Genomic DNA, 18,534 nt, shown 5'->3' on the forward strand with positions numbered 1-18,534 from the left:
AAATATATAGTTAGTTAACTGACAATATTGTCAGTTAGAGGGATTTCTTTTTTAAATTAAGTACAGATTTCTTCACCAAACTCCAGGATAACAGAAAAGAGGACATAAAATTTGGACATAGTCTCTGGATAAATAAATGTAAATTTAAATATAAATCATATAACAGGAAACAAACGAAATTAAAGAAAATAAATTTTTCAAGAAAAGTAAATTTATGGATGATAATTCTGTAACATTGTCAGGGCAAAGTTTTTTGTTTTTAAGGGTTTTATGTTTGTTTTTTACTTGTTGCAACCTCAAATGACCAAATGGTATGATGCACACTGAGATACTCAATAAATGTGCAGTTATTCTTAGCCTTTTTTCCTAGAACTTTAATATTAACAAGGAAAATTTTGAAATGGACAATGAAAAGATAACACTTTGTGTATGGGGAAGAATATCATGCAGTTGATGATGGTACATTAAAATTCACACAAAAGGACATTTTGACTAGCATTCCGAAAGAGTTCATTGATTATTAGATTATCTATGAGGTTTTGGACCAGGCATTACACTACTGAATTATGGCTAACTTTGGTTTGTGATCTAGACCAAGTCACCCAATCTATCTTGGATTTTAGTTTTCTGGTTTATGAAATTAAGGAGTTTAGCTAAATGACTTGGGTTTCTTTTCGTGTATCATAATCAAAATGCTGTAACTTCTCTAGTGAATTCATAGAACACTGACTCTTACAAGTATGTCATGAAATACTTTATGCTGTGAGCAGGTGAACATGTATAATATATGTATAGCTATGAACAAATAAATTCTAAATAAATGCACAACGAATTCTACAAAATGGGCTCCAACATTAACAAAGGATCTGAGTTAGTCTTTCTCAGAGCTGACCATAAACTATAAAACATTTTTATAAACACTATCAGCAATAAAAACGAAGTAAAATCTAGCCAAAAAATTCAATGTTCTCCAAAGTCATGTTAATCAAATCAGGTGATATATTAATGAAGTACATATGACTAAAAGGAAAAATATATGTCATTCCTGTGGTAAGAGGAAGCTGAATGTCACTAGAAATTTTTACAAGCTTTAGGAGAGGAAGAGTTTCGTTTAGGAAAATAATCATTTCAGATGATCTGAAGAAGGGTATTGGATGGAACCTATCCAATAGGCTTCAGAAACAAAAGAGGACCTGAGAGACAAGAATGAATCGTTTCTGACAGGTGGAGAAATTTGAGGATAAACTCCCTTGCTTGAAAAGCGGTGATTAAGATTGGCACTTGCTTACAGGAGTGAAAAACAGGTAAGGGGTGCGCGCGTCTTCACACACACAAGAGGAAATACAGAGAAAAGGAAGACACAAACATAAAATGAGAATTAAATGAAATAGAATCACACTGCTGATAGAAGGGTTAAAAATCTAAAATACAACAAGAAGGGCAGGTGTTAAGCGATAAAGGGGGGCAGAACAAGTCTTTTATCCCGCCATTTAATTGGTCACCTTAAGAAAGAATCCTATCTTCCCACCGCAGCTGAGAAGACACTTCTAAGAGGTACAGCTAAAAGGTGGAGGACTGATAGACAACTTAGAGGTTGGTTTCGGGAACGATAAAATAAGCAATGGGCTGCCCGGCCTGCGCCGCGGAGTCCCGAGGAGCCTGAGCTGTGCTCCTCGCGCGGTGTCTCGTCATCTCCGGGAAGACTCGGCGCCTGGGTCCGCGCTCTCTGGGTAAGCCTTCCGGGAAGCTTTCCCGGGAGCTCGCTGGTCCTGGCCCCAGAAGCCTGCGGACCCACCCAGGGAGGATAAGCAGCTGAACGGCCGCGCGGTGCCGCTCCCAGGCCGGGACGTGGGCCCATAGTCGTCCTGGCGCCACCTTTCCGGGGGAAGCCACGCGCACCCGGCATCGCACGCGGCTCTGCACCCGCGCCGCCGGACCTGAAACCCAGCGGAGGGCACACGGGGCTGCCGCTGCGGGCCCCGGACCAACCCACGCTTACTCCGGAGCCCGTACCGGCGACGACGGGTCGGACCTCCCTGCGCGGAGTCGCCCCGCGCGTATGTGCGAAAGGCGGGGCCGACTACACGCGGTGCTGCGCCCTGCGACCGGTTATCTGCAGTCAACGCAGCCTCCCGGCTCAGCCTGGGACGATGCGCGAATCGGGAACCCCAGAGCGCGGTGGCTAGACCAGGCTCCGCCGCCTCCCCCACAGCCCTTTTCCCAGTCGTTCAGACGGAGCCTGGTCGACTTCGCCGGAGACTGCCAGGTGAGAGGCCTCAGAGACACTAAGGGTAAAAATAAACCCAGCGCCAGCGGCGGGTACCCTGTAGGCCTGCTGGGCCGGAGACGCGAGCGAGGGCCCAGCCTTTTCTGTTTGTACACCCGGTGACGGGCGCGTGTCTGTTTACTGTTGTCAGGTGTTGGCGTGGGTTTTTCTTGCTTGCTTTTATTTTAGTTCTCAGATTAACCAGAGGGTGTTGCCTTTGTGGACTGGGTTAGCATCCTCGAGGTGCTAAGAATCATCATATGCTATTGACTGAAGAATATAACCTTAAGACAGCAGTAGCTGCTGTAAGAGATAAAGTAAAAAATCTCAGTAACTAAACATAATTCAGGCTTATTTCTCGTTCATGTCAAGTCTATTCACGTGTTCAGCTGTTGGCCTTCTACTCAATTATTCCGGAACCCAAACTCCTTTTACATTATGGCTTTGCCATCCCCTAAGACCTTGGAGTCCTTAGTTTCCAGGCAACGGACAGAAAAAGAAAAGCTACTAGAGGATTGCATGAGGATTGTTTCTTATGGGTGAGGACTGGAAATCACATACTATTTATGTCCACATGCCATTGACCAAACTTCAGTCACATGCCACACTGACCTGCAAGTGAGACTGGAAATGTACTATGGACCCAGGCAGAAGAGTAAACGATTTTGGTAAACACATATCAGTCTCTGACCCTCCCTGAAAGGGCAGACTGCATCTTAGTCATCTTTGTTACTCTTGTGCCTAGCACACCATAGAAACTTGTTAAGGCTTTGGGAGGCCGAGGTGAGCATATCACCTGAGGTCAGGAGTTCGAGACCAGCCTAGCCAACATGGTGAAACCCCATCTCTACTAAAAATATAAAAATTAGCTGGGCATGGTGGTGCACGCCCGTAATTCCAGCTATTCCGGAGGCTGAGGCAGGAGAATCGCGTGAACCCAGGAGGCACAGGTTGCAGTGAGCCAAGATTGTGCCACTGCTCTCCAGCCTAGGTGACAGAGCAAGACTCCATCTCAAAAAAAAAAAAGAAAGCAAATGAAACTTGTTAAGGGATGGGGTTGTTATGTGTCTAAAGTTGAAACTTAACCATATTTCATTGTGATTGCTTAGGAATCATTTATCATCCTCTAACTAGATTACAAGATCTGAATATAGGAACTACTTAAGACCGTTCACTTCTGAATCCTCAGCTCAAGGACAGGGACGTTAACAAGAGCTTAATAGCTCTTGTTTGTTGAATGAATGAATGAATCCTCAGAGAGGAAAACGAGGGAGACAGTTTGTCAATGTTGGAGTTAGGAAATACTGAGAAGGTGACATTTGAGTTAGATTTTGAATTTCTTCAAGTAGAAAAAGCAGAAATGAAACTCCAGGCAGCAGTAGTAGTGATATTTTATTGTTGTTGTTTTGTTTCATGAGTGGAAATTTGGAAAACAACCAAATGTTTATAAGTCCAACTTTTCTTAATTCAATATTCAAATATTACAATTTAACTTCAGGGTAGAGGAGGAGAAATACATAATCTTACAATCCAAATAATTTGTATTGATTAAAAGAATAGCAGTGAAAACCTTGGCACTAATTTTTAACTTTCTAAAATGTTATTTTCTGGACATTTTTGAGAAATTTCAATACAAAGGCAGTGTTCTGATCATTCATTGTCTATGATGATTTTGCACTGTATCAAGAAGCTAGAAAGAAACTAAAGTTTATAAGACAGAGGTTCCTCATCATCGCTGTTCATCAGGGCTTCTCAGGGATGGTTCTGCAACAAAATCACCTGTTATATTGGTTAGGATGCTTTTGGCTGCAAGTAACAGGATATTCAGCCAAAACTCCCTTCAAAAATACTGATGTACTTTGCTCATACATGAAGATGTTTGAAAGTAGGTGGATCCAGGATTTGTTCAGTAGCTCAATAATATCAGGGCTCTAGGTTGCTTTCTGTGTTCAGCTAATCTTGACTTTTCTTCATGGGTGAATGATGGCTGCTAGAATTGTCCCAAGAAACCCATCCACAATCCCAACTTCCCTTGCCTCTTTACCTGGTCATTTAAAGACAAAAAGAGGAGAGGATTTTCCTCCTCTCTCTCTGTGTTTGTTAAGAAGGAAAATCTTACGTAATGTGCCCCAATAGTCTTGCCTACAAATTCCAATGGCAAGAAATGAATCATGCTCAGTCCTTAGCCAATAAGTGGCAAAGAGGAATGGTGTTACAGAGATTGATTTACACCAATAATGACTTATCCCTAGGGCTGGAGAAGGGTCCCACTGGCACACCTGAACACTTGGCATTTAGACAGGCCATAAGTCATGTCTGTCCCACTTGGGGTAGATTCAGTCTCTGTAGATTCTGATTTTAGTGGGCCTAGAAATAATATTTTAAACTTTTAGTAAATATATTTCACTTTGGTGAGGAGAGAGAATAGAAAGAATGAAAGCAAGTACTAGGTCCCTTATGTAGGGATAATTTCCTTTTATTCTTATCTCATTATATAGTGTTTTCCTTCATGAGTCAATGAAATTACTAAATCAATTAACCAAATAAAATAGCGGTTGTTTTCCTTTGGTAACTTGGCCCCATGTATTTGACGCACCTAAGTCTTTCAGATAAGGTAGTTCTCATTAAGGGAAACACTGTTAGTCATTTTAGTAATTAATTGTCTAAGAAAGTATTAAGCCCTACTCTGAGCCTGATCTGAATTCCTCATTGCTGGGTAGGGCTCCTTTTGGGAAATAAGCATTAGATCAGTGTTGATAAGCAAATACAGAAACTGGAATGTTTCTGTATGTTCTGTGTATAAATACTATATGAGACTCAGAACCTACACATTCAACACATGAATGGATGAACACAAAGGTAGGAGATTGTTGTTATTATGATCATTATAGAGTATCGAACAATCATAGTGATGCTCTTTCAAAGGCATGAATACAACCCAGAGTACTCTAGCAATGTCTTAGTCCATTTTTGTTACTATAACAAAATACCACAAACTAAATAATTTATAAATAATCAAATTTATTTCTCACAGTTCTGGAGGCTGGGAAGTCCTAGGTCAAGGTGCCAATTAGATTTGATGTCTGTTACACACTTGACCTCTGCTTGCGAGATGGTGCCTTCTTGCCATGTCTTCTTCACATGGAGGAAGAGACTAATGCTGTGTTCTCAGATGGTGGAAGGGAAAGAGCCAAAGGGACTAGGCTGCTCCCTTCGACCTCTTTTATAAGAGCACTAGTCCCATTCATGAGGGTTGAGTGCTAGTGACTTAATCACTTCCCCAAAGTACCTCCCTCTTAATACCATCACCTTGGCAGTTACATTCCAAAATCTGAATTTTGGAGGGACACAAACATTCAAGCCATAGCAAGCAATACATGTAAATTCTCCATAAGATTACTCCTTTAAATGTCAGCCTATCCAAATCACAGGCAGCAAATAGCAAGAATAAAAAGTCTTTATCCGTATCTTTTAGCAGTAACTGAAATGATAGCAGTAAGTCTGTTTTACTTGACTGAGAGCCTACGGACATTTGCAAGTTGATAGTTCCTTTATTTCTTCTGGAATATTACAGAAAGTACTTGTAAACATTTAGATTAGTAAGATAATTTGAAAAAGAGAACATTTAACAAATATCTCTCTATGTGAAAACATATTTACAGAAGTGGTTTCCAAAGTATGCTCCACTTGCCAGAAGGAACAGGGGTGAGTAGACAGGGCTCCTGCAGTACCACCTTATTCATTCCATTTGTAGGATTTAAGGATTAGGTTTCATTTGATGAAAGATATTTGACATTAAGATATGAAGACCAGGGCCGGGTGCGGTGGCTCACGCCTGTAATCCCGGCACTTTGGGAGGCCAAGGCGGGCAGATCATGAGGTCAGGAGTTTGAGACCATCCTGGCCAACATGGTGAAACCCCGTCTCTACTAAAAATAGAAAAATTAGCTGGGCATGGTGGCCGGCACCTGTAATCCCAGCTACTTGGGAGGCTGAGGCAGGAGAATAGCTTGAAACCGGAAGGCGGAGGTTGCAGTGAGCTGAGATCTCGCCACTGCACTCCAGCCTGGGCAAAAGAGCGAAACTCCGCCTCAAAAACAAAAAAAAACATGAAAACCAAACTTGAAAATTTTGAAAACCACTGCTATTGGTGATTCTGGGCAGTTACTCATCTTCTTTGAAAAATCACAACTACAAAAAATGATTTTAAATTGTGGCAGGTGGAATTAAGTTACCTCAAATCAAACCACCAGACTGTATCTATGAAAAATATTACCAAGAAATGTGGTACCATTTTCTTTTCTCTAAAGCTTTAGGAATTGCGTAGATTATTTTTAAATGTATTTAAAATTAGGGCCAGGCAGGGCGGCTCACATCTCTAATCCCAGCACTTTAGGAGGCCAAGGCCGGTGGATCACATGAGGTCAGGAGTTTGAGACCATTCTGGCCAACATAGTGAAAGCCATCCCTATTGAAAATACAAAAATTAGCTGGGCACTGTGGCTCACGCCTGTAATCCCAACACTTTGGGAGGCCAAGGCGGGTGGATCATGAGGTCAAGAGATCGAGACCATCCTGGCCAACATGGTGAAACCCCGTCTCTACTAAAAATACAAAACTTAGCCAGGGATGGTGGCACGCACCTGTAGTCCCAGCTACTCGGGAAGCTGAAGCAGGAGAATCACTTGAACCCGGGAGGTGGAGGTTGCAGTGAGCCGAGATCATGCCATTGCACTTCAGCCTAGTGACAGAGTGAGACTCCGTCTAAAAAAAAAAATACAAAAATTAGCCAGGCATGGTGGCGCATGCCTCTAGTCCTAGCTACTCAGGAGGCCGAGGCAGGAGAATCACTTGAACCCAGGAGGCAGAGGTTGCAGTGAGCCAAGATCATGCCGCTGAACTCCAGCCTGGGTGACAGAGCGAGAATCCATCTCAAAAAAAAAAAAAAAAAAAAAAAATATATATATATATATATATATATATATATATATATATGTATATTAAATTACATAAGAAAATCCTATTAAATCTGAATAATGTAGAAAATAAAAGTGAAAGTCCAGCCACTTCTCTTCCATTTCCCTTCCCAAAGGCAACTGCTGTTAAAGGATTTTTTTTTTTTCTGTTTCCTTCTTAACAGGTACATATATCAAATTGCTTATATTCTTGATCTTTTAAGGACAGTTCTTTCAAGTGGGGAGAAAAGGTTAAGAAAACTTTTTTTCTTTTTTATTTTTTTATACAGAGTCTTGCTCTGTCGCCCCCACTATAAATGACTCTTAGATTGCTGTCCTTTTCATCTCTTTCACTGTCATCACTTGTCACTAATGCTGCTCTCAGTTTGCCTCTATCACAGCACTCTCTTCCTGAATTTTAATATTTAACACCTAATCTTCTGAGGGTTTGAAAAAGAAAGGAGCAAAGTCATTAGAATTGTTTTCAAAATAAGGGCCGGGCATGGTGGCTCACGCCTGTAATCCCAGCGTTTTGGGAGGCCTAGGCAGGTGGATCACTGAGGTCAGGAGTTAGAGACCAGCCTCGCTGACATGGCGAAACCCCATCTCTACTAAAAATACAAAAAATTAGCCAGGCGAGGTGGCCGGCACCTGTAATCCCAGCTACTCGGAAGGCTGAGGCAGGAGAGTCTCTTGAACCTAGGAGGCGGAGGTTTCAGTGAGCTAGGATCATGCCACCGCACCCTAGCCTGGGCAACAGAGGGAGACTTCATGTCAAAAATCAGACAAACAAACCAAACAAAATAAGGGTTAATGGGCTCTGTGTGAGTCCTTAAGAACCTCTCTATGAGTAAGGAGAATAAACTTTCTAATAAGCATTTCATGACTTTTTTTATGGCCCTTCAAAGGTCATTTTTGTAATTTCAAGACCCGATGACTATGAATAATAAATACCATGAACATGGTCATTTTAAGTAAAGCTAACATGTTTGAAATTTTCCTAAATTTAAGTGGGTTCCTGAAATGAGACATGCGTTTTAAATGGTCTTTTAGAAATGGAAACACAGCAGAGAGCAAACAAATACAGCTGACTAGTTGTAAGATCTCTTACTGGGCTTATTAAAAGACTTGTATTTCATTTTACCCTTTATTTCTGCAGTACCCTTCTGATCATGTATAAGTACTTTGGCATTTATGGTTGAGAGTATTGGAGAATAGGGAACTTTTCTGGAATGTAAAATTATATAAATTCCCACAGATGGCATAACATGCCAAGTTGTGATTGTTTATATTTAAAAGGACCCCATAATAACATTGATAAAACTTGCTCGCAAAGGCTTCATTTTAACCAATAGTTTTTGTCTACTAAAAATAATAATTTCTAATTCATGACTATTTAAAAATAGTTTTTGTAAGTGGCAGAATTGGCTGATTTTGAGAATTTGATGAAAGAGGTAATTCTAGTGGTACTGCCAAAGAATTTCTGTGTAATTCTCCTAATGAGAAAGGTGAAGAAATGAATGTTACATCCACCTGATCAAGAAATGGGCCTCAAAAACAGATGAAAAATCATGACCAAATAAAATCAATGGGATTAAGTAGTAAATTCTTCAAGGTTGAGGTGACTTTTTCTTGCTTAATAGGGAAAGCAAAATGATTCTTAAAGATTCTTCTTATGATAATCAGGAAGAAGGAATATGCATGGTTAGCAATAACCAACACTATTGAATGCCAACTGTGCATAGTTAGAACTATTCTTGTCTCCATTTCATAAATAAGAAATTAATCACAAAGAGGTTAAGCAATTTGGTATAGATGGACTTCAAACTCAGGCTTATCCAAATCTGAACCCAGCCCATCTTGTCAGTTACCATATTTGGGGTCATTCACTTCAGAAGGTAAAGGCCAAGTGCTGTGGTTTGAGATACGATATCCTAACTCTTTAACCTCATCTCGCATTACTGTCAGCCTCCTGCCACAAGCTCCAGCAGTTTCCCCTCACACACCACTGGCTTTCATGTCTCCACGCCTTTAAGACAAGTGTTCTCTGAGTCTAACATTTTCTGGTCAAGTGACTTTTTTATTATCAGTCTAAATTTTGAAATGTTTTTTAATTTAAAAAATTATATATACAAACATATACACATATGTATATATCATTATATAAACATATTTATTATAAATTATATATAATGAAAAACAAACTAAAGGTTTTTTTGAGATGGCACTCTGGTTACCATTGTGTTTTGTAAGTAGGAAAAATGGGGGTGGTGGTGGTAAAAAGATTATGATGTTCTTTGAAATTTTAAATGCAAATTTCTTGGCACTTCATTGAACAGAGAAAATGATTCCTTGAGGGAGGGGTCCTGTCTAATTCATCCTTGTCTTTATGTCTAGCATAGTGCCTGGAACACATTAGGCACTTTGATATGTGTTGAATTAGATTTTCCCTTCTCTTACATAATTTTCTCTTTGATTCTACCACAAGTTTGTAGTGTGTACCTCTATCAAGATACTCATTGTACTTGTTGCATTAGGAGTAAGTTTCCTTACTAGTTAAAAAAGAAGAAAAAACTTGATTAATAGTGGTTTAAACAATTACCCCAATGCTTGGCGTCCAAGGCTGATGGAGCAACTGGAAGATGTCGTCAAGGAACCAGCTTCTCCTATCTTATCTACTATCCTAAGTAGAGGGCTTTTATTCTCATGCTTGAAAGATGTCTGCTGCCCTTCCAGGCACTGTATCTACATTCTAGGAAGGAGAAAGGGAAATGTTAGAGGACAAAGAGTACAAAGTATTATCCTCTAAAGGCCTCCCCCAAAACTCCCACCTAAATCTCATATGTAGAACTGTGACATATGGCCACCTCTACCTGCAGAAGTGGCTAGGAACTGGAGTACTGTATTTGCCTTGTAGCCTGTATAGCATGGAAAGCCAAGGGAGAATGGGTTGAAGTGAGTGTTTACTGAGCCAATCAGTAGTCTTACAGGTTTTCTTATTTATTTGGTATAAATTTATTTTTCCTGGTATATGATAAGTCAATGGAAAACAAACAATATGTTTTGGTAATTTCTGAATTGCCCACAATGACTAAAAAGTGACTACCATAGCACTTATCATAGGGTCTGAGACATTGTGGCTACTCAGTCAATTGTGCTGTATTTTTAAACTTTAATTTAGAAATAAGAACCAGGCAGGAGTTAGTGACTCTAGATTCTCCGAAAAGGATGGAATCCAGAGATTTCCCTTTAGTGACTCATTCCTCATATCAACATTGGAAAGTTACCTGGAGCCTTCCTGCTTCATCCAGTTGGCCCATGAGAGAGGACAGTTTAACACTGATATTGCTTGGATTGTTTTTAAGTTTAACTCAAAAAGTAGTGTGGGAAAGAAATCATAAAAATGGGATGGGTCAACAAAGGCTTTTTCAAGAAAAATAAAAAGGTAGATAAGAATGATGATAATATACTAGAATCAAGCAAAAAAAAAAAAAAACAGCCATTGAAAATTAAGAATAGTCTAATTTCAAATAGTTTAGCCATTCGGAATTCTTAGGGAAAAAATAAGTACAATCCAAAGTCTTTGAAATCAAAAGACTTTCAAATTACTGCTCTATATCTATGCTCTTTCAAAACAGATCTCGTTCCTCTTCCCTGTGTCATCTTCTTAATTATAAATAATGGGGGATGAAGATAAAAGAATTACATATGAAGATTCAGAACCATCCACAGGAATGAATCACATGCCCTCCATGCATCAAGAAACCCAGGTAAATCTAAGCTGTGATAGAATTGTGTTTTCTTCATATTCTACCACTCATTTACCGATTCTCCTATCCCCAAACTCACACAATCCAAGGCAGGTGTGACTACCAGTTTTCCCAGCTAACGTCATTGCCAGCTGACCCTATCTGTGGCTAGAAAAATGGAGAGCCTATGAAATGCTTTGTGTCTCTGACCTCATCTCTAGAATGGTTTTGATTTCTTCCTTTCTTTTTATTGTTTAAATTCAAGTAGATTAATGAATGTGAAGTGGTTTTCATTACAGATAGTTATCTTTTTCTAAACCACTTTGGTATATGTGCCAATTATTGCCCTGAATTTTATCTTAAATATACTTATTTTAAAACCCAGTATTACAAAATATAATAAAATGTTATGTGACCCAAGCATTTATAATACAGGTTGAATATCCCTTATATGAAATGCTTGGGACCGTAAGTGTCTTGGATTTTTTATTTTTTTTAACATTTGCATGCACCTAATGAGGTATCTTGCAGATGGAACCCAAGTCTAAACAGGAAATTTATTTATGTTTCATATTTATACAGGTAATCCGAAGGTAATTTTATACAATATTTTAAATAATTTGTACATGAAACAAAGTTGCATTTGACTATTATCTGTCATGTGACTTTAGGTGTGGAATTTTTCACTTGTGTGTCATGTCAGTGCTCAAAAAGTTTCAGATTTTGAAGCATTTCAGATTTTAGACTTCCAGATTAGTGATACTCAACCTGTACTAAAAATAGTGACTGTGCTAAATACTCCTAGCATAATTCTTGTTTCAAGCTGATTAGCTAGTAATAAAGCTGTGTGTTTTTCCTACAAAGTGTTATCCTTGATTCTAGTCATAGAAATTTGATTTGTAAGGTGATGATGCAGTACCTATAAAAATGTGTAAAATATATACAGTTTTAAGGATTTTTAATTACTTTAAATACAGGAGGAGACAGTTATGAAGCTCAAAGGTATAGATGCAAATGAACCAACAGAAGGAAGTATTCTTTTGAAAAGCAATGAAAAAAAGCTACAAGAAACACCAACTGAAGCAAATCACGTACAAAGGCTGAGACAAATGCTGGCTTGCCCTCCACATGGTTTACTGGACAGGGTCATAACAAATGGTAAGGATGAATTCAGAAAGAGACGGCAAAAGATGAAGTTGTTACAATGACAGATTACTAAATAATATGGTTAAAAGGACAAAAAGAAGTTCACTTCTTCCACACATAAAAACTAGTTGGTGAACAATTCACACACATGGGTGGCTCTGCTCCACACATTCAAGGGAAGGACCTGGACTAACAGGGCTCCACTGTCTTCACCTTGGCTTTCAGGATCACTGTGGTCTGAGTAATTTCACAGGATTACTTAAGGACTATCTAAAACACTACATAAATGTTTGTTGTTATTACTGTTAAGTAATGCAAGTAATATTTTAGCAAACACAGCCCCATTTATACTTCCAGATGAATCCTATTACTTTATAAGTAAGAATATTGGTTTGCAATTCAGCTTATTTTAGTAGAGTTGCTGTTACATAAGACATTTGGGGGATTTTTCTTTGGGAGTTTATCTCAGCACTATTTTGAAAATTTTTAGGCTTGTAATATATTTGTCTTTCAGGAATGGATTTGGTCTTTGGAGGAAGCCAAAGGTTATTCTGCTATCAATTTGATAAATATATGGAAGTTCAGATTCATTTATGCCCTATTTTTCTTCAGAAATGAATTGTGTGCATATTTGTGTCTGTGCTGTGTATGCTGGGGGGATATATGATAAAGTAGGAAAAAGAAGAGATTTGAAAATTATCTATAAAAGCAAATTAGGCTTTTTTAAGAAGACAATATTCTTTTATTGAGAGTTAAAATTGATTTTATTTTTTACATTGATAGATAAAATTGTATGTATTTACTATGTGCAACATGATGTTTTGAAGTATGTATACATACTGGAATGACTAATTTTAGCTAATTAACATATGTATTACCTCACATAGCTATCATTTTTTGTGGTGAGAACACAATACATTCACTCTTAGCATTTTTCAAGAATACAATATATTTATTAACTATAGTCTTCATGTTGTACAATGGACCTCTTAAACTTATTCCTTCTGTCTAACTGAAATTTTGTATCCTATGACCAACAACCCAATATATATCACCCAATATACTTGAGTTATATGTGTGTGTATGTGTGTGTGTGTGTGTGTGTGTACATTTTTTTTTCATGGATCTTCAGATGTAAAGTCTAGAGAAAATTACATGTCAAGGCATTGGTCATGGTCTTCCTGCCACTTTTACCTCCCCCACCCAACTTTTTTTTCCTGGAGACAGGATCTTGTTATGTTGCCCAGCCTGGTCTTCAACTCCTAGGCTCAAGGGATCCTCCCACCTCAGCTTCCCAAGTAGCTTGTTACAGATGTATACCACTGCACCTGGCAAAACTAGTTTTAACCGGCCAACTTTTAAATACCTGGAATCTGTCCACATTTTCACTTTTATAAATCATATTTTCAAAAGATAAAGATAATTTTAACATCAAATTATAAAAAGAACTGTTCAAAAACATAAACATCCATTCATCAGCATTATTTATTTATTTTTATTTTTGACACATATTTGTACATATTTGTGGGGTACAATATGATGTTTCAATACATGTATATATTGTATAATGATCAAATCTAGCTAATTAGCATATCTAACACCTGAAGCATTTATCGTTTCTTCGTGGTGAGAACATAGAAAATCTTCTGTTTTGAAGTATACAATGCCTTATTCCTGACTATAGTCACGTTGCTGTGGTACAGAACGAACTACTCTTCCTATCTAACTATCACTTTTTACCTGTTGACCACTCTCTCCCCATAACCCCAAGCTCCTCCCCTCCCCAGTCCCTGGTAATCACTGTTCTATTTACTACTTCCATATGAACAACTTTTTTAGATTCTACATATGAGGGAGAACATGCAGTATTTGTCTTTCTGTGCCTGGCTTATTTCTCTTAGCATAATGTCCTCCAGATTCATCCATGTTGTTGCAAATGACAGGATTTCATTCTTTTTTATGGCTGAAAAGCATATCATTGTGTATATACACCATATTTTCTTAATCCAGTCATTCATTGTTGGACACTTAGGTTGATTCCATATCTTGGCTATTGTGAATACTACTGCAATAAACATGGGAGTGCAGAAATCTCTTCAACATACTGATTTCATTTCCTTTGGATACATACCCAGTAATGGGATTGCCGGATCATATGGTAGTACTATTTTTACTTTTTTGAGGACTCTCCATACCATTTTCCATAATAGTGGTATTAATTTACATTCCCACCAATAGTGCACAGAGTTACCTTTTCTCTACATCCTTGCCAACCCCTTGTTATCTTTTGTCTTTTTGATAATAGCCATCCTGACAGGCATGAGGTGAAATGTTGAACATTTTTTCCTATACCTGTTGGCCATTTATATGTCTTCTTTTGAAAAATTCAGGTCCTTTGCCCATTTTAAATTGGATTATTTGTTTTCCTGCTATTGAGTTTCTTGAGTTCCTTTTATATTCTGGACATTAACTCCTTGCCAGGTACGTAGTTTGCAACTGCTCTCTCCCATTCTGTAGGTTGTCTCTTCACTCCGTGGATTGTTTACTGTGCAAAAGCTTTTTAGTTTGGTGTAATCTGGTTTGTCTGTTTTTGCTGTTGTTGCCTATATTTTTGCAGTCATCCAAAAAGTTATTGCTCAGACCAGTGTCATGGAGCTTTTTTCTTATGTTTTTTTCTAACAGTTTTCATAGTTTTATGTCTTACTAAATTTGCCTTTTAAGGAAAATTTAAGGACAATTTCAAAAATTGTGTTGAGGAATAATAGCATCATTGAAGTAAATATATGGATGCCTACATATGTTTACTGAAAAATGAGAATCAATTCCATAGTTATACTTTGTGGGCTCTGAAAGACGTCTTTACCATTATCATCTGGGACAATGAAAACCAAGCATAATATATTATACTTTAGGCTCTAGACGTGTTTTTAATGAAACCAAGTCAGGTTACTTAACTAAGCATGGAAGAAAATCTCAAACTTAGAACATGTACAGAAAACCAGAATCCAAAAATATACACTAGCTGATAAGATCACAGATAATTGAATACCTTTTTTTTTTTTTTTTTAATTATACTTTAGGGTTTTAGGGTACAAGTGCACAATGTGCAGGTTTGTTACATATGTATCCATGTGCCATGTTGATTTCCTGCACCCATTAACTCGTCATTTAGCATTAGGTGTATCTCCTAATGCTGTCCCTCCCCCCTCCCCCCACCCCACAACAGTCCCCAGAGCGTGATGTTCCCCTTCCTGTGTCCATGAGTTCTCATTGTTCAATTCCCACCTATGAGTGAGAACATGCGGTGTTTGGTTTGTTGTCCTTGCGATAGTTTACTGAGAATGATGGTTTCCAGTTTCATCCATGTCCCTACAAAGGACACGAACTCATCCTTTTTTATGGCTGCATAGTATTCCATGGTGTATATGTGCCACATTTTCTTAATCCAGTCTATCGTTGTTGGACATTTGGGTTGGTTCCAACTCTTTGCTATTGTGAATAGTGCCGCAATAAACATACGTGTGCATGTGTCTTTATAGCAGCATGATTTATAGTCCTTTGGGTATATACCCAGTAATGGGATGGCTGGGTCAAATGGTATTTCTAGTTCTAGATCCCTGAGGAATCGCCACACTGACTTCCACAATGGTTGAACTAGTTTACAGTCCCACCAACAGTGTAAAAGTGTTCCTATTTCTCCACATCCTCTCCAGCACCTGTTGTTTCCTGATTTTTTAATGATGGCCATTCTAACTGGTGTGAGATGGTATCTCACTGTGGTTTTGATTTGCATTTCTCTGATGGCCAGTGATGATGAGCATTTCTTCATGTGTTTTTTGGCTGCATAAATGTCTTCTTTTGAGAAGTGTCTGTTCATGTCCTCTGCCCACTTTTTGATGGGGTTGTTTGTTTTTTTCTTGTAAATTTGTTGGAGTTCATTGTAGATTCTGGATATTAGCCCTTTGTCAGATGAGTAGGTTGCAAAAATTTTCTCCCATTCTGTAGGTTGCCTGTTCACTCTGATGATAGTTTCTTTTGCTGTGCAGAAGCTCTTTAGTTTAATGAGATCCCATTTGTCGATTTTGGCTTTTGTTGCCATTGCTTTTGGTGTTTTAGACATGAAGTCCTTGCCCACGCCTATGTCCTGAATGGTATTGCCTAGGTTTTCTTGTAGGATTTTAATGGTTTTAGGTCTAACATATAAGTCTTTAATCCATCTTGAATTAATTTTTGTATAAGGTGTAAGGAAGGGATCCAGTTGCAGCTTTCTACATATGGCTAGCCAGTTTTCCCAGCACCATTTATTAAATAGGGAATCCTTTCCCCATTTCTTGTTTTTGTCAGGTTTGTCAAAGATCAGATAGTTGTAGATATGCGGCATCATTTCTGAGGGCTCTGTTCTGTTCCACTGATCTATGTCTCTGTTGTGGTACCAGTACCATGCTGTTTTGGTTACTGTAGCCTTGTAGTATAGTTTAAAGTCAGGTAGCGTGATGCCTCCAGCTTTGTTCTTTTGGCTTAGGATTGACTTGGCAATGCGGGCTCTTTTTTGGTTCCATATGAACTTGAAAGTAGTTTTTTCCAATTCTGTGAAGAAAGTCATTGGTAGCTTGATGGGGATGGCATTGAATCTATAAATTACCTTGGGCAGTATGGCCATTTTCACGATATTGATTCTTCCAACCCATGAGCATGGAATGTTCTTCCATTTGTTTGTATCCTCTTTTATTTCATTGAGCAGTGGTTTGTAGTTCTCCTTGAAGAGGTCCTTCACATCCCTTGTAAGTTGGATTCCTAGGTATTTTATTCTCTTTGAAGCAATTGTGAATGGGAGTTCACTCATGATTTGGCTCTCTGTTTGTCTGTTATTGGTGTACAAGAATGCTTGTGATTTTTGTACATTAATTTTGTATCCTGAGACTTTGCTGAAGTTGCTAATCAGCTTAAGGAGATTTTGGGCTGAGACAATGGGGTTTTCTAGATATACAATCATGTCATCTGCAAACAGGGACAATTTGACTTCCTCTTTTCCTAATTGAATACCCTTTATTTCCTTCTCCTGCCTGATTGCTCTGGCCAGAACTTCCAGCACTATGTTGAATAGGAGCGGTGAGAGAGGGCATCCCTGTCTTGTGCCAGTTTTCAGAGGGAATGCTTCCAGTTTTTGCCCATTCAGTATGATATTGGCTGTGGGTTTGTTGTAGATAGGTCTTATTATTTTGAGATACGTCCCATCAATACCTAATTTATTGAGAGTTTTTAGCATGAAGGGTTGTTGAATTTTGTCAAAGGCCTTTTCTGCATCTATTGAGATAATCATGTGGTTTTTGTCTTTGGTTCTGTTTATATGCTGGATTACATTTATTGATTTGCGTATGTTGAACCAGCCTTGCATCCCAGGGATGAAGCCCACTTGATCATGGTGGATAAGCTTTTTGATGTGCTGCTGGATTCGGTTTGCCAGTATTTTATTGAGGATTTTTGCATCAATGTTCATCAAGGATATTGGTCTGAAATTCTCTTTTTTGGTTATGTCTCTGCCAGGTTTTGGTATCAGGACGATGCTGGCTTCGTAAAATGTGTTAGGGAGGATTCCCTCTTTTTCTATCGATTGGAATAGTTTCAGAAGGAATGGTACCAGTTCCTCCTTGTACCTCTGGTAGAATTCAGCTGTGAATCCATCAGGTCCTGGACTCTTTTTGGTTGGTAAGCTATTGATTATTGCCACAATTTCAGAACCTGTTATTGGTCTATTCAGAGATTCAACTTCTTCCTGGTTTAGTCTTGGGAGGGTGTATTTGTTGAGGAATTTATCCATTTCTTCTAGATTTTCTAGTTTATTTGCATAGAGGTGTTTGTAGTATTCTCTGATGGTAGATTGTATTTCTGTGGGATCGGTGGTAATATCCCCTTTTTCGTTTTTTATTGCATCTATTTGATTCTTCTCTCTTTTCTTCTTTATTAGTCTTGCTAGCGGTCCATCAATTTTGTTGATCTTTTCAAAAAACCAGCTCCTGGATTCATTAATTTTTTGAAGGGTTTTTTGTGTCTCTATTTCCTTCAGTTCTGCTCTGATTTTAGTTATTTCTAGCCTTCTGCTAGCTTTTGAATGTGTTTGTTCTTGCTTTTCTAGTTCTTTTAATTGTGATGTTAGGGTGTCAATTTTGGATCTTTCCTGCTTTCTCTTGTGGGCATTTAGTGCTATAAATTTCCCTCTACATACTGCTTTGAACGTGTCCCAGAGATTCTGGTATGTTGTGTCTTTGTTCTCGTTGGTTTCAAAGAACATCTTTATTTCTGCCTTCATTTCATTATGTACCCAATAGTCATTCAGGAGCAGGTTGTTCAGTTTCCATGTAGTTGAGCGGTTTTGACTGAGTTTCTTAATCCTGAGTTCTAGTTTGATTGCACTGTGGTC

The 18,534-nt window shown here is 38.5% G+C and overlaps 1 protein-coding gene across 8 annotated transcripts in view; it reads left to right on the top strand.

The window, feature by feature from the left end:
* The first annotated feature begins 1,094 nt into the window (after positions 1-1,094).
* The window catches only part of SLC9B2 (solute carrier family 9 member B2), a 60,695-nt gene continuing 43,255 nt past the window's right edge, over positions 1,095-18,534 (top strand). For 3 of the 8 annotated variants that reach the window (XM_055296873.2, XM_055296871.2, XM_055296875.2), the window contains exons 1-3: positions 1,820-2,266; positions 10,860-10,991; positions 11,948-12,128. In XM_055296873.2, the coding sequence (XP_055152848.1) occupies positions 10,902-10,991; positions 11,948-12,128 (271 nt within the window). In that variant the 5' untranslated portion in view covers positions 1,820-2,266; positions 10,860-10,901. Of the gene's footprint in view, positions 1,305-1,526; positions 2,267-10,859; positions 10,992-11,947; positions 12,129-18,534 lie in introns of those variants that run through there. The other 5 variants (XM_055296872.2, XM_055296874.2, XM_055296870.2 and 2 more) reach the window with 5 other exon arrangements.

Source organism: Symphalangus syndactylus, chromosome 10 (assembly GCF_028878055.3).
Source record: "Symphalangus syndactylus isolate Jambi chromosome 10, NHGRI_mSymSyn1-v2.1_pri, whole genome shotgun sequence".
Taxonomy (NCBI): Eukaryota; Metazoa; Chordata; class Mammalia; order Primates; family Hylobatidae; genus Symphalangus; species Symphalangus syndactylus.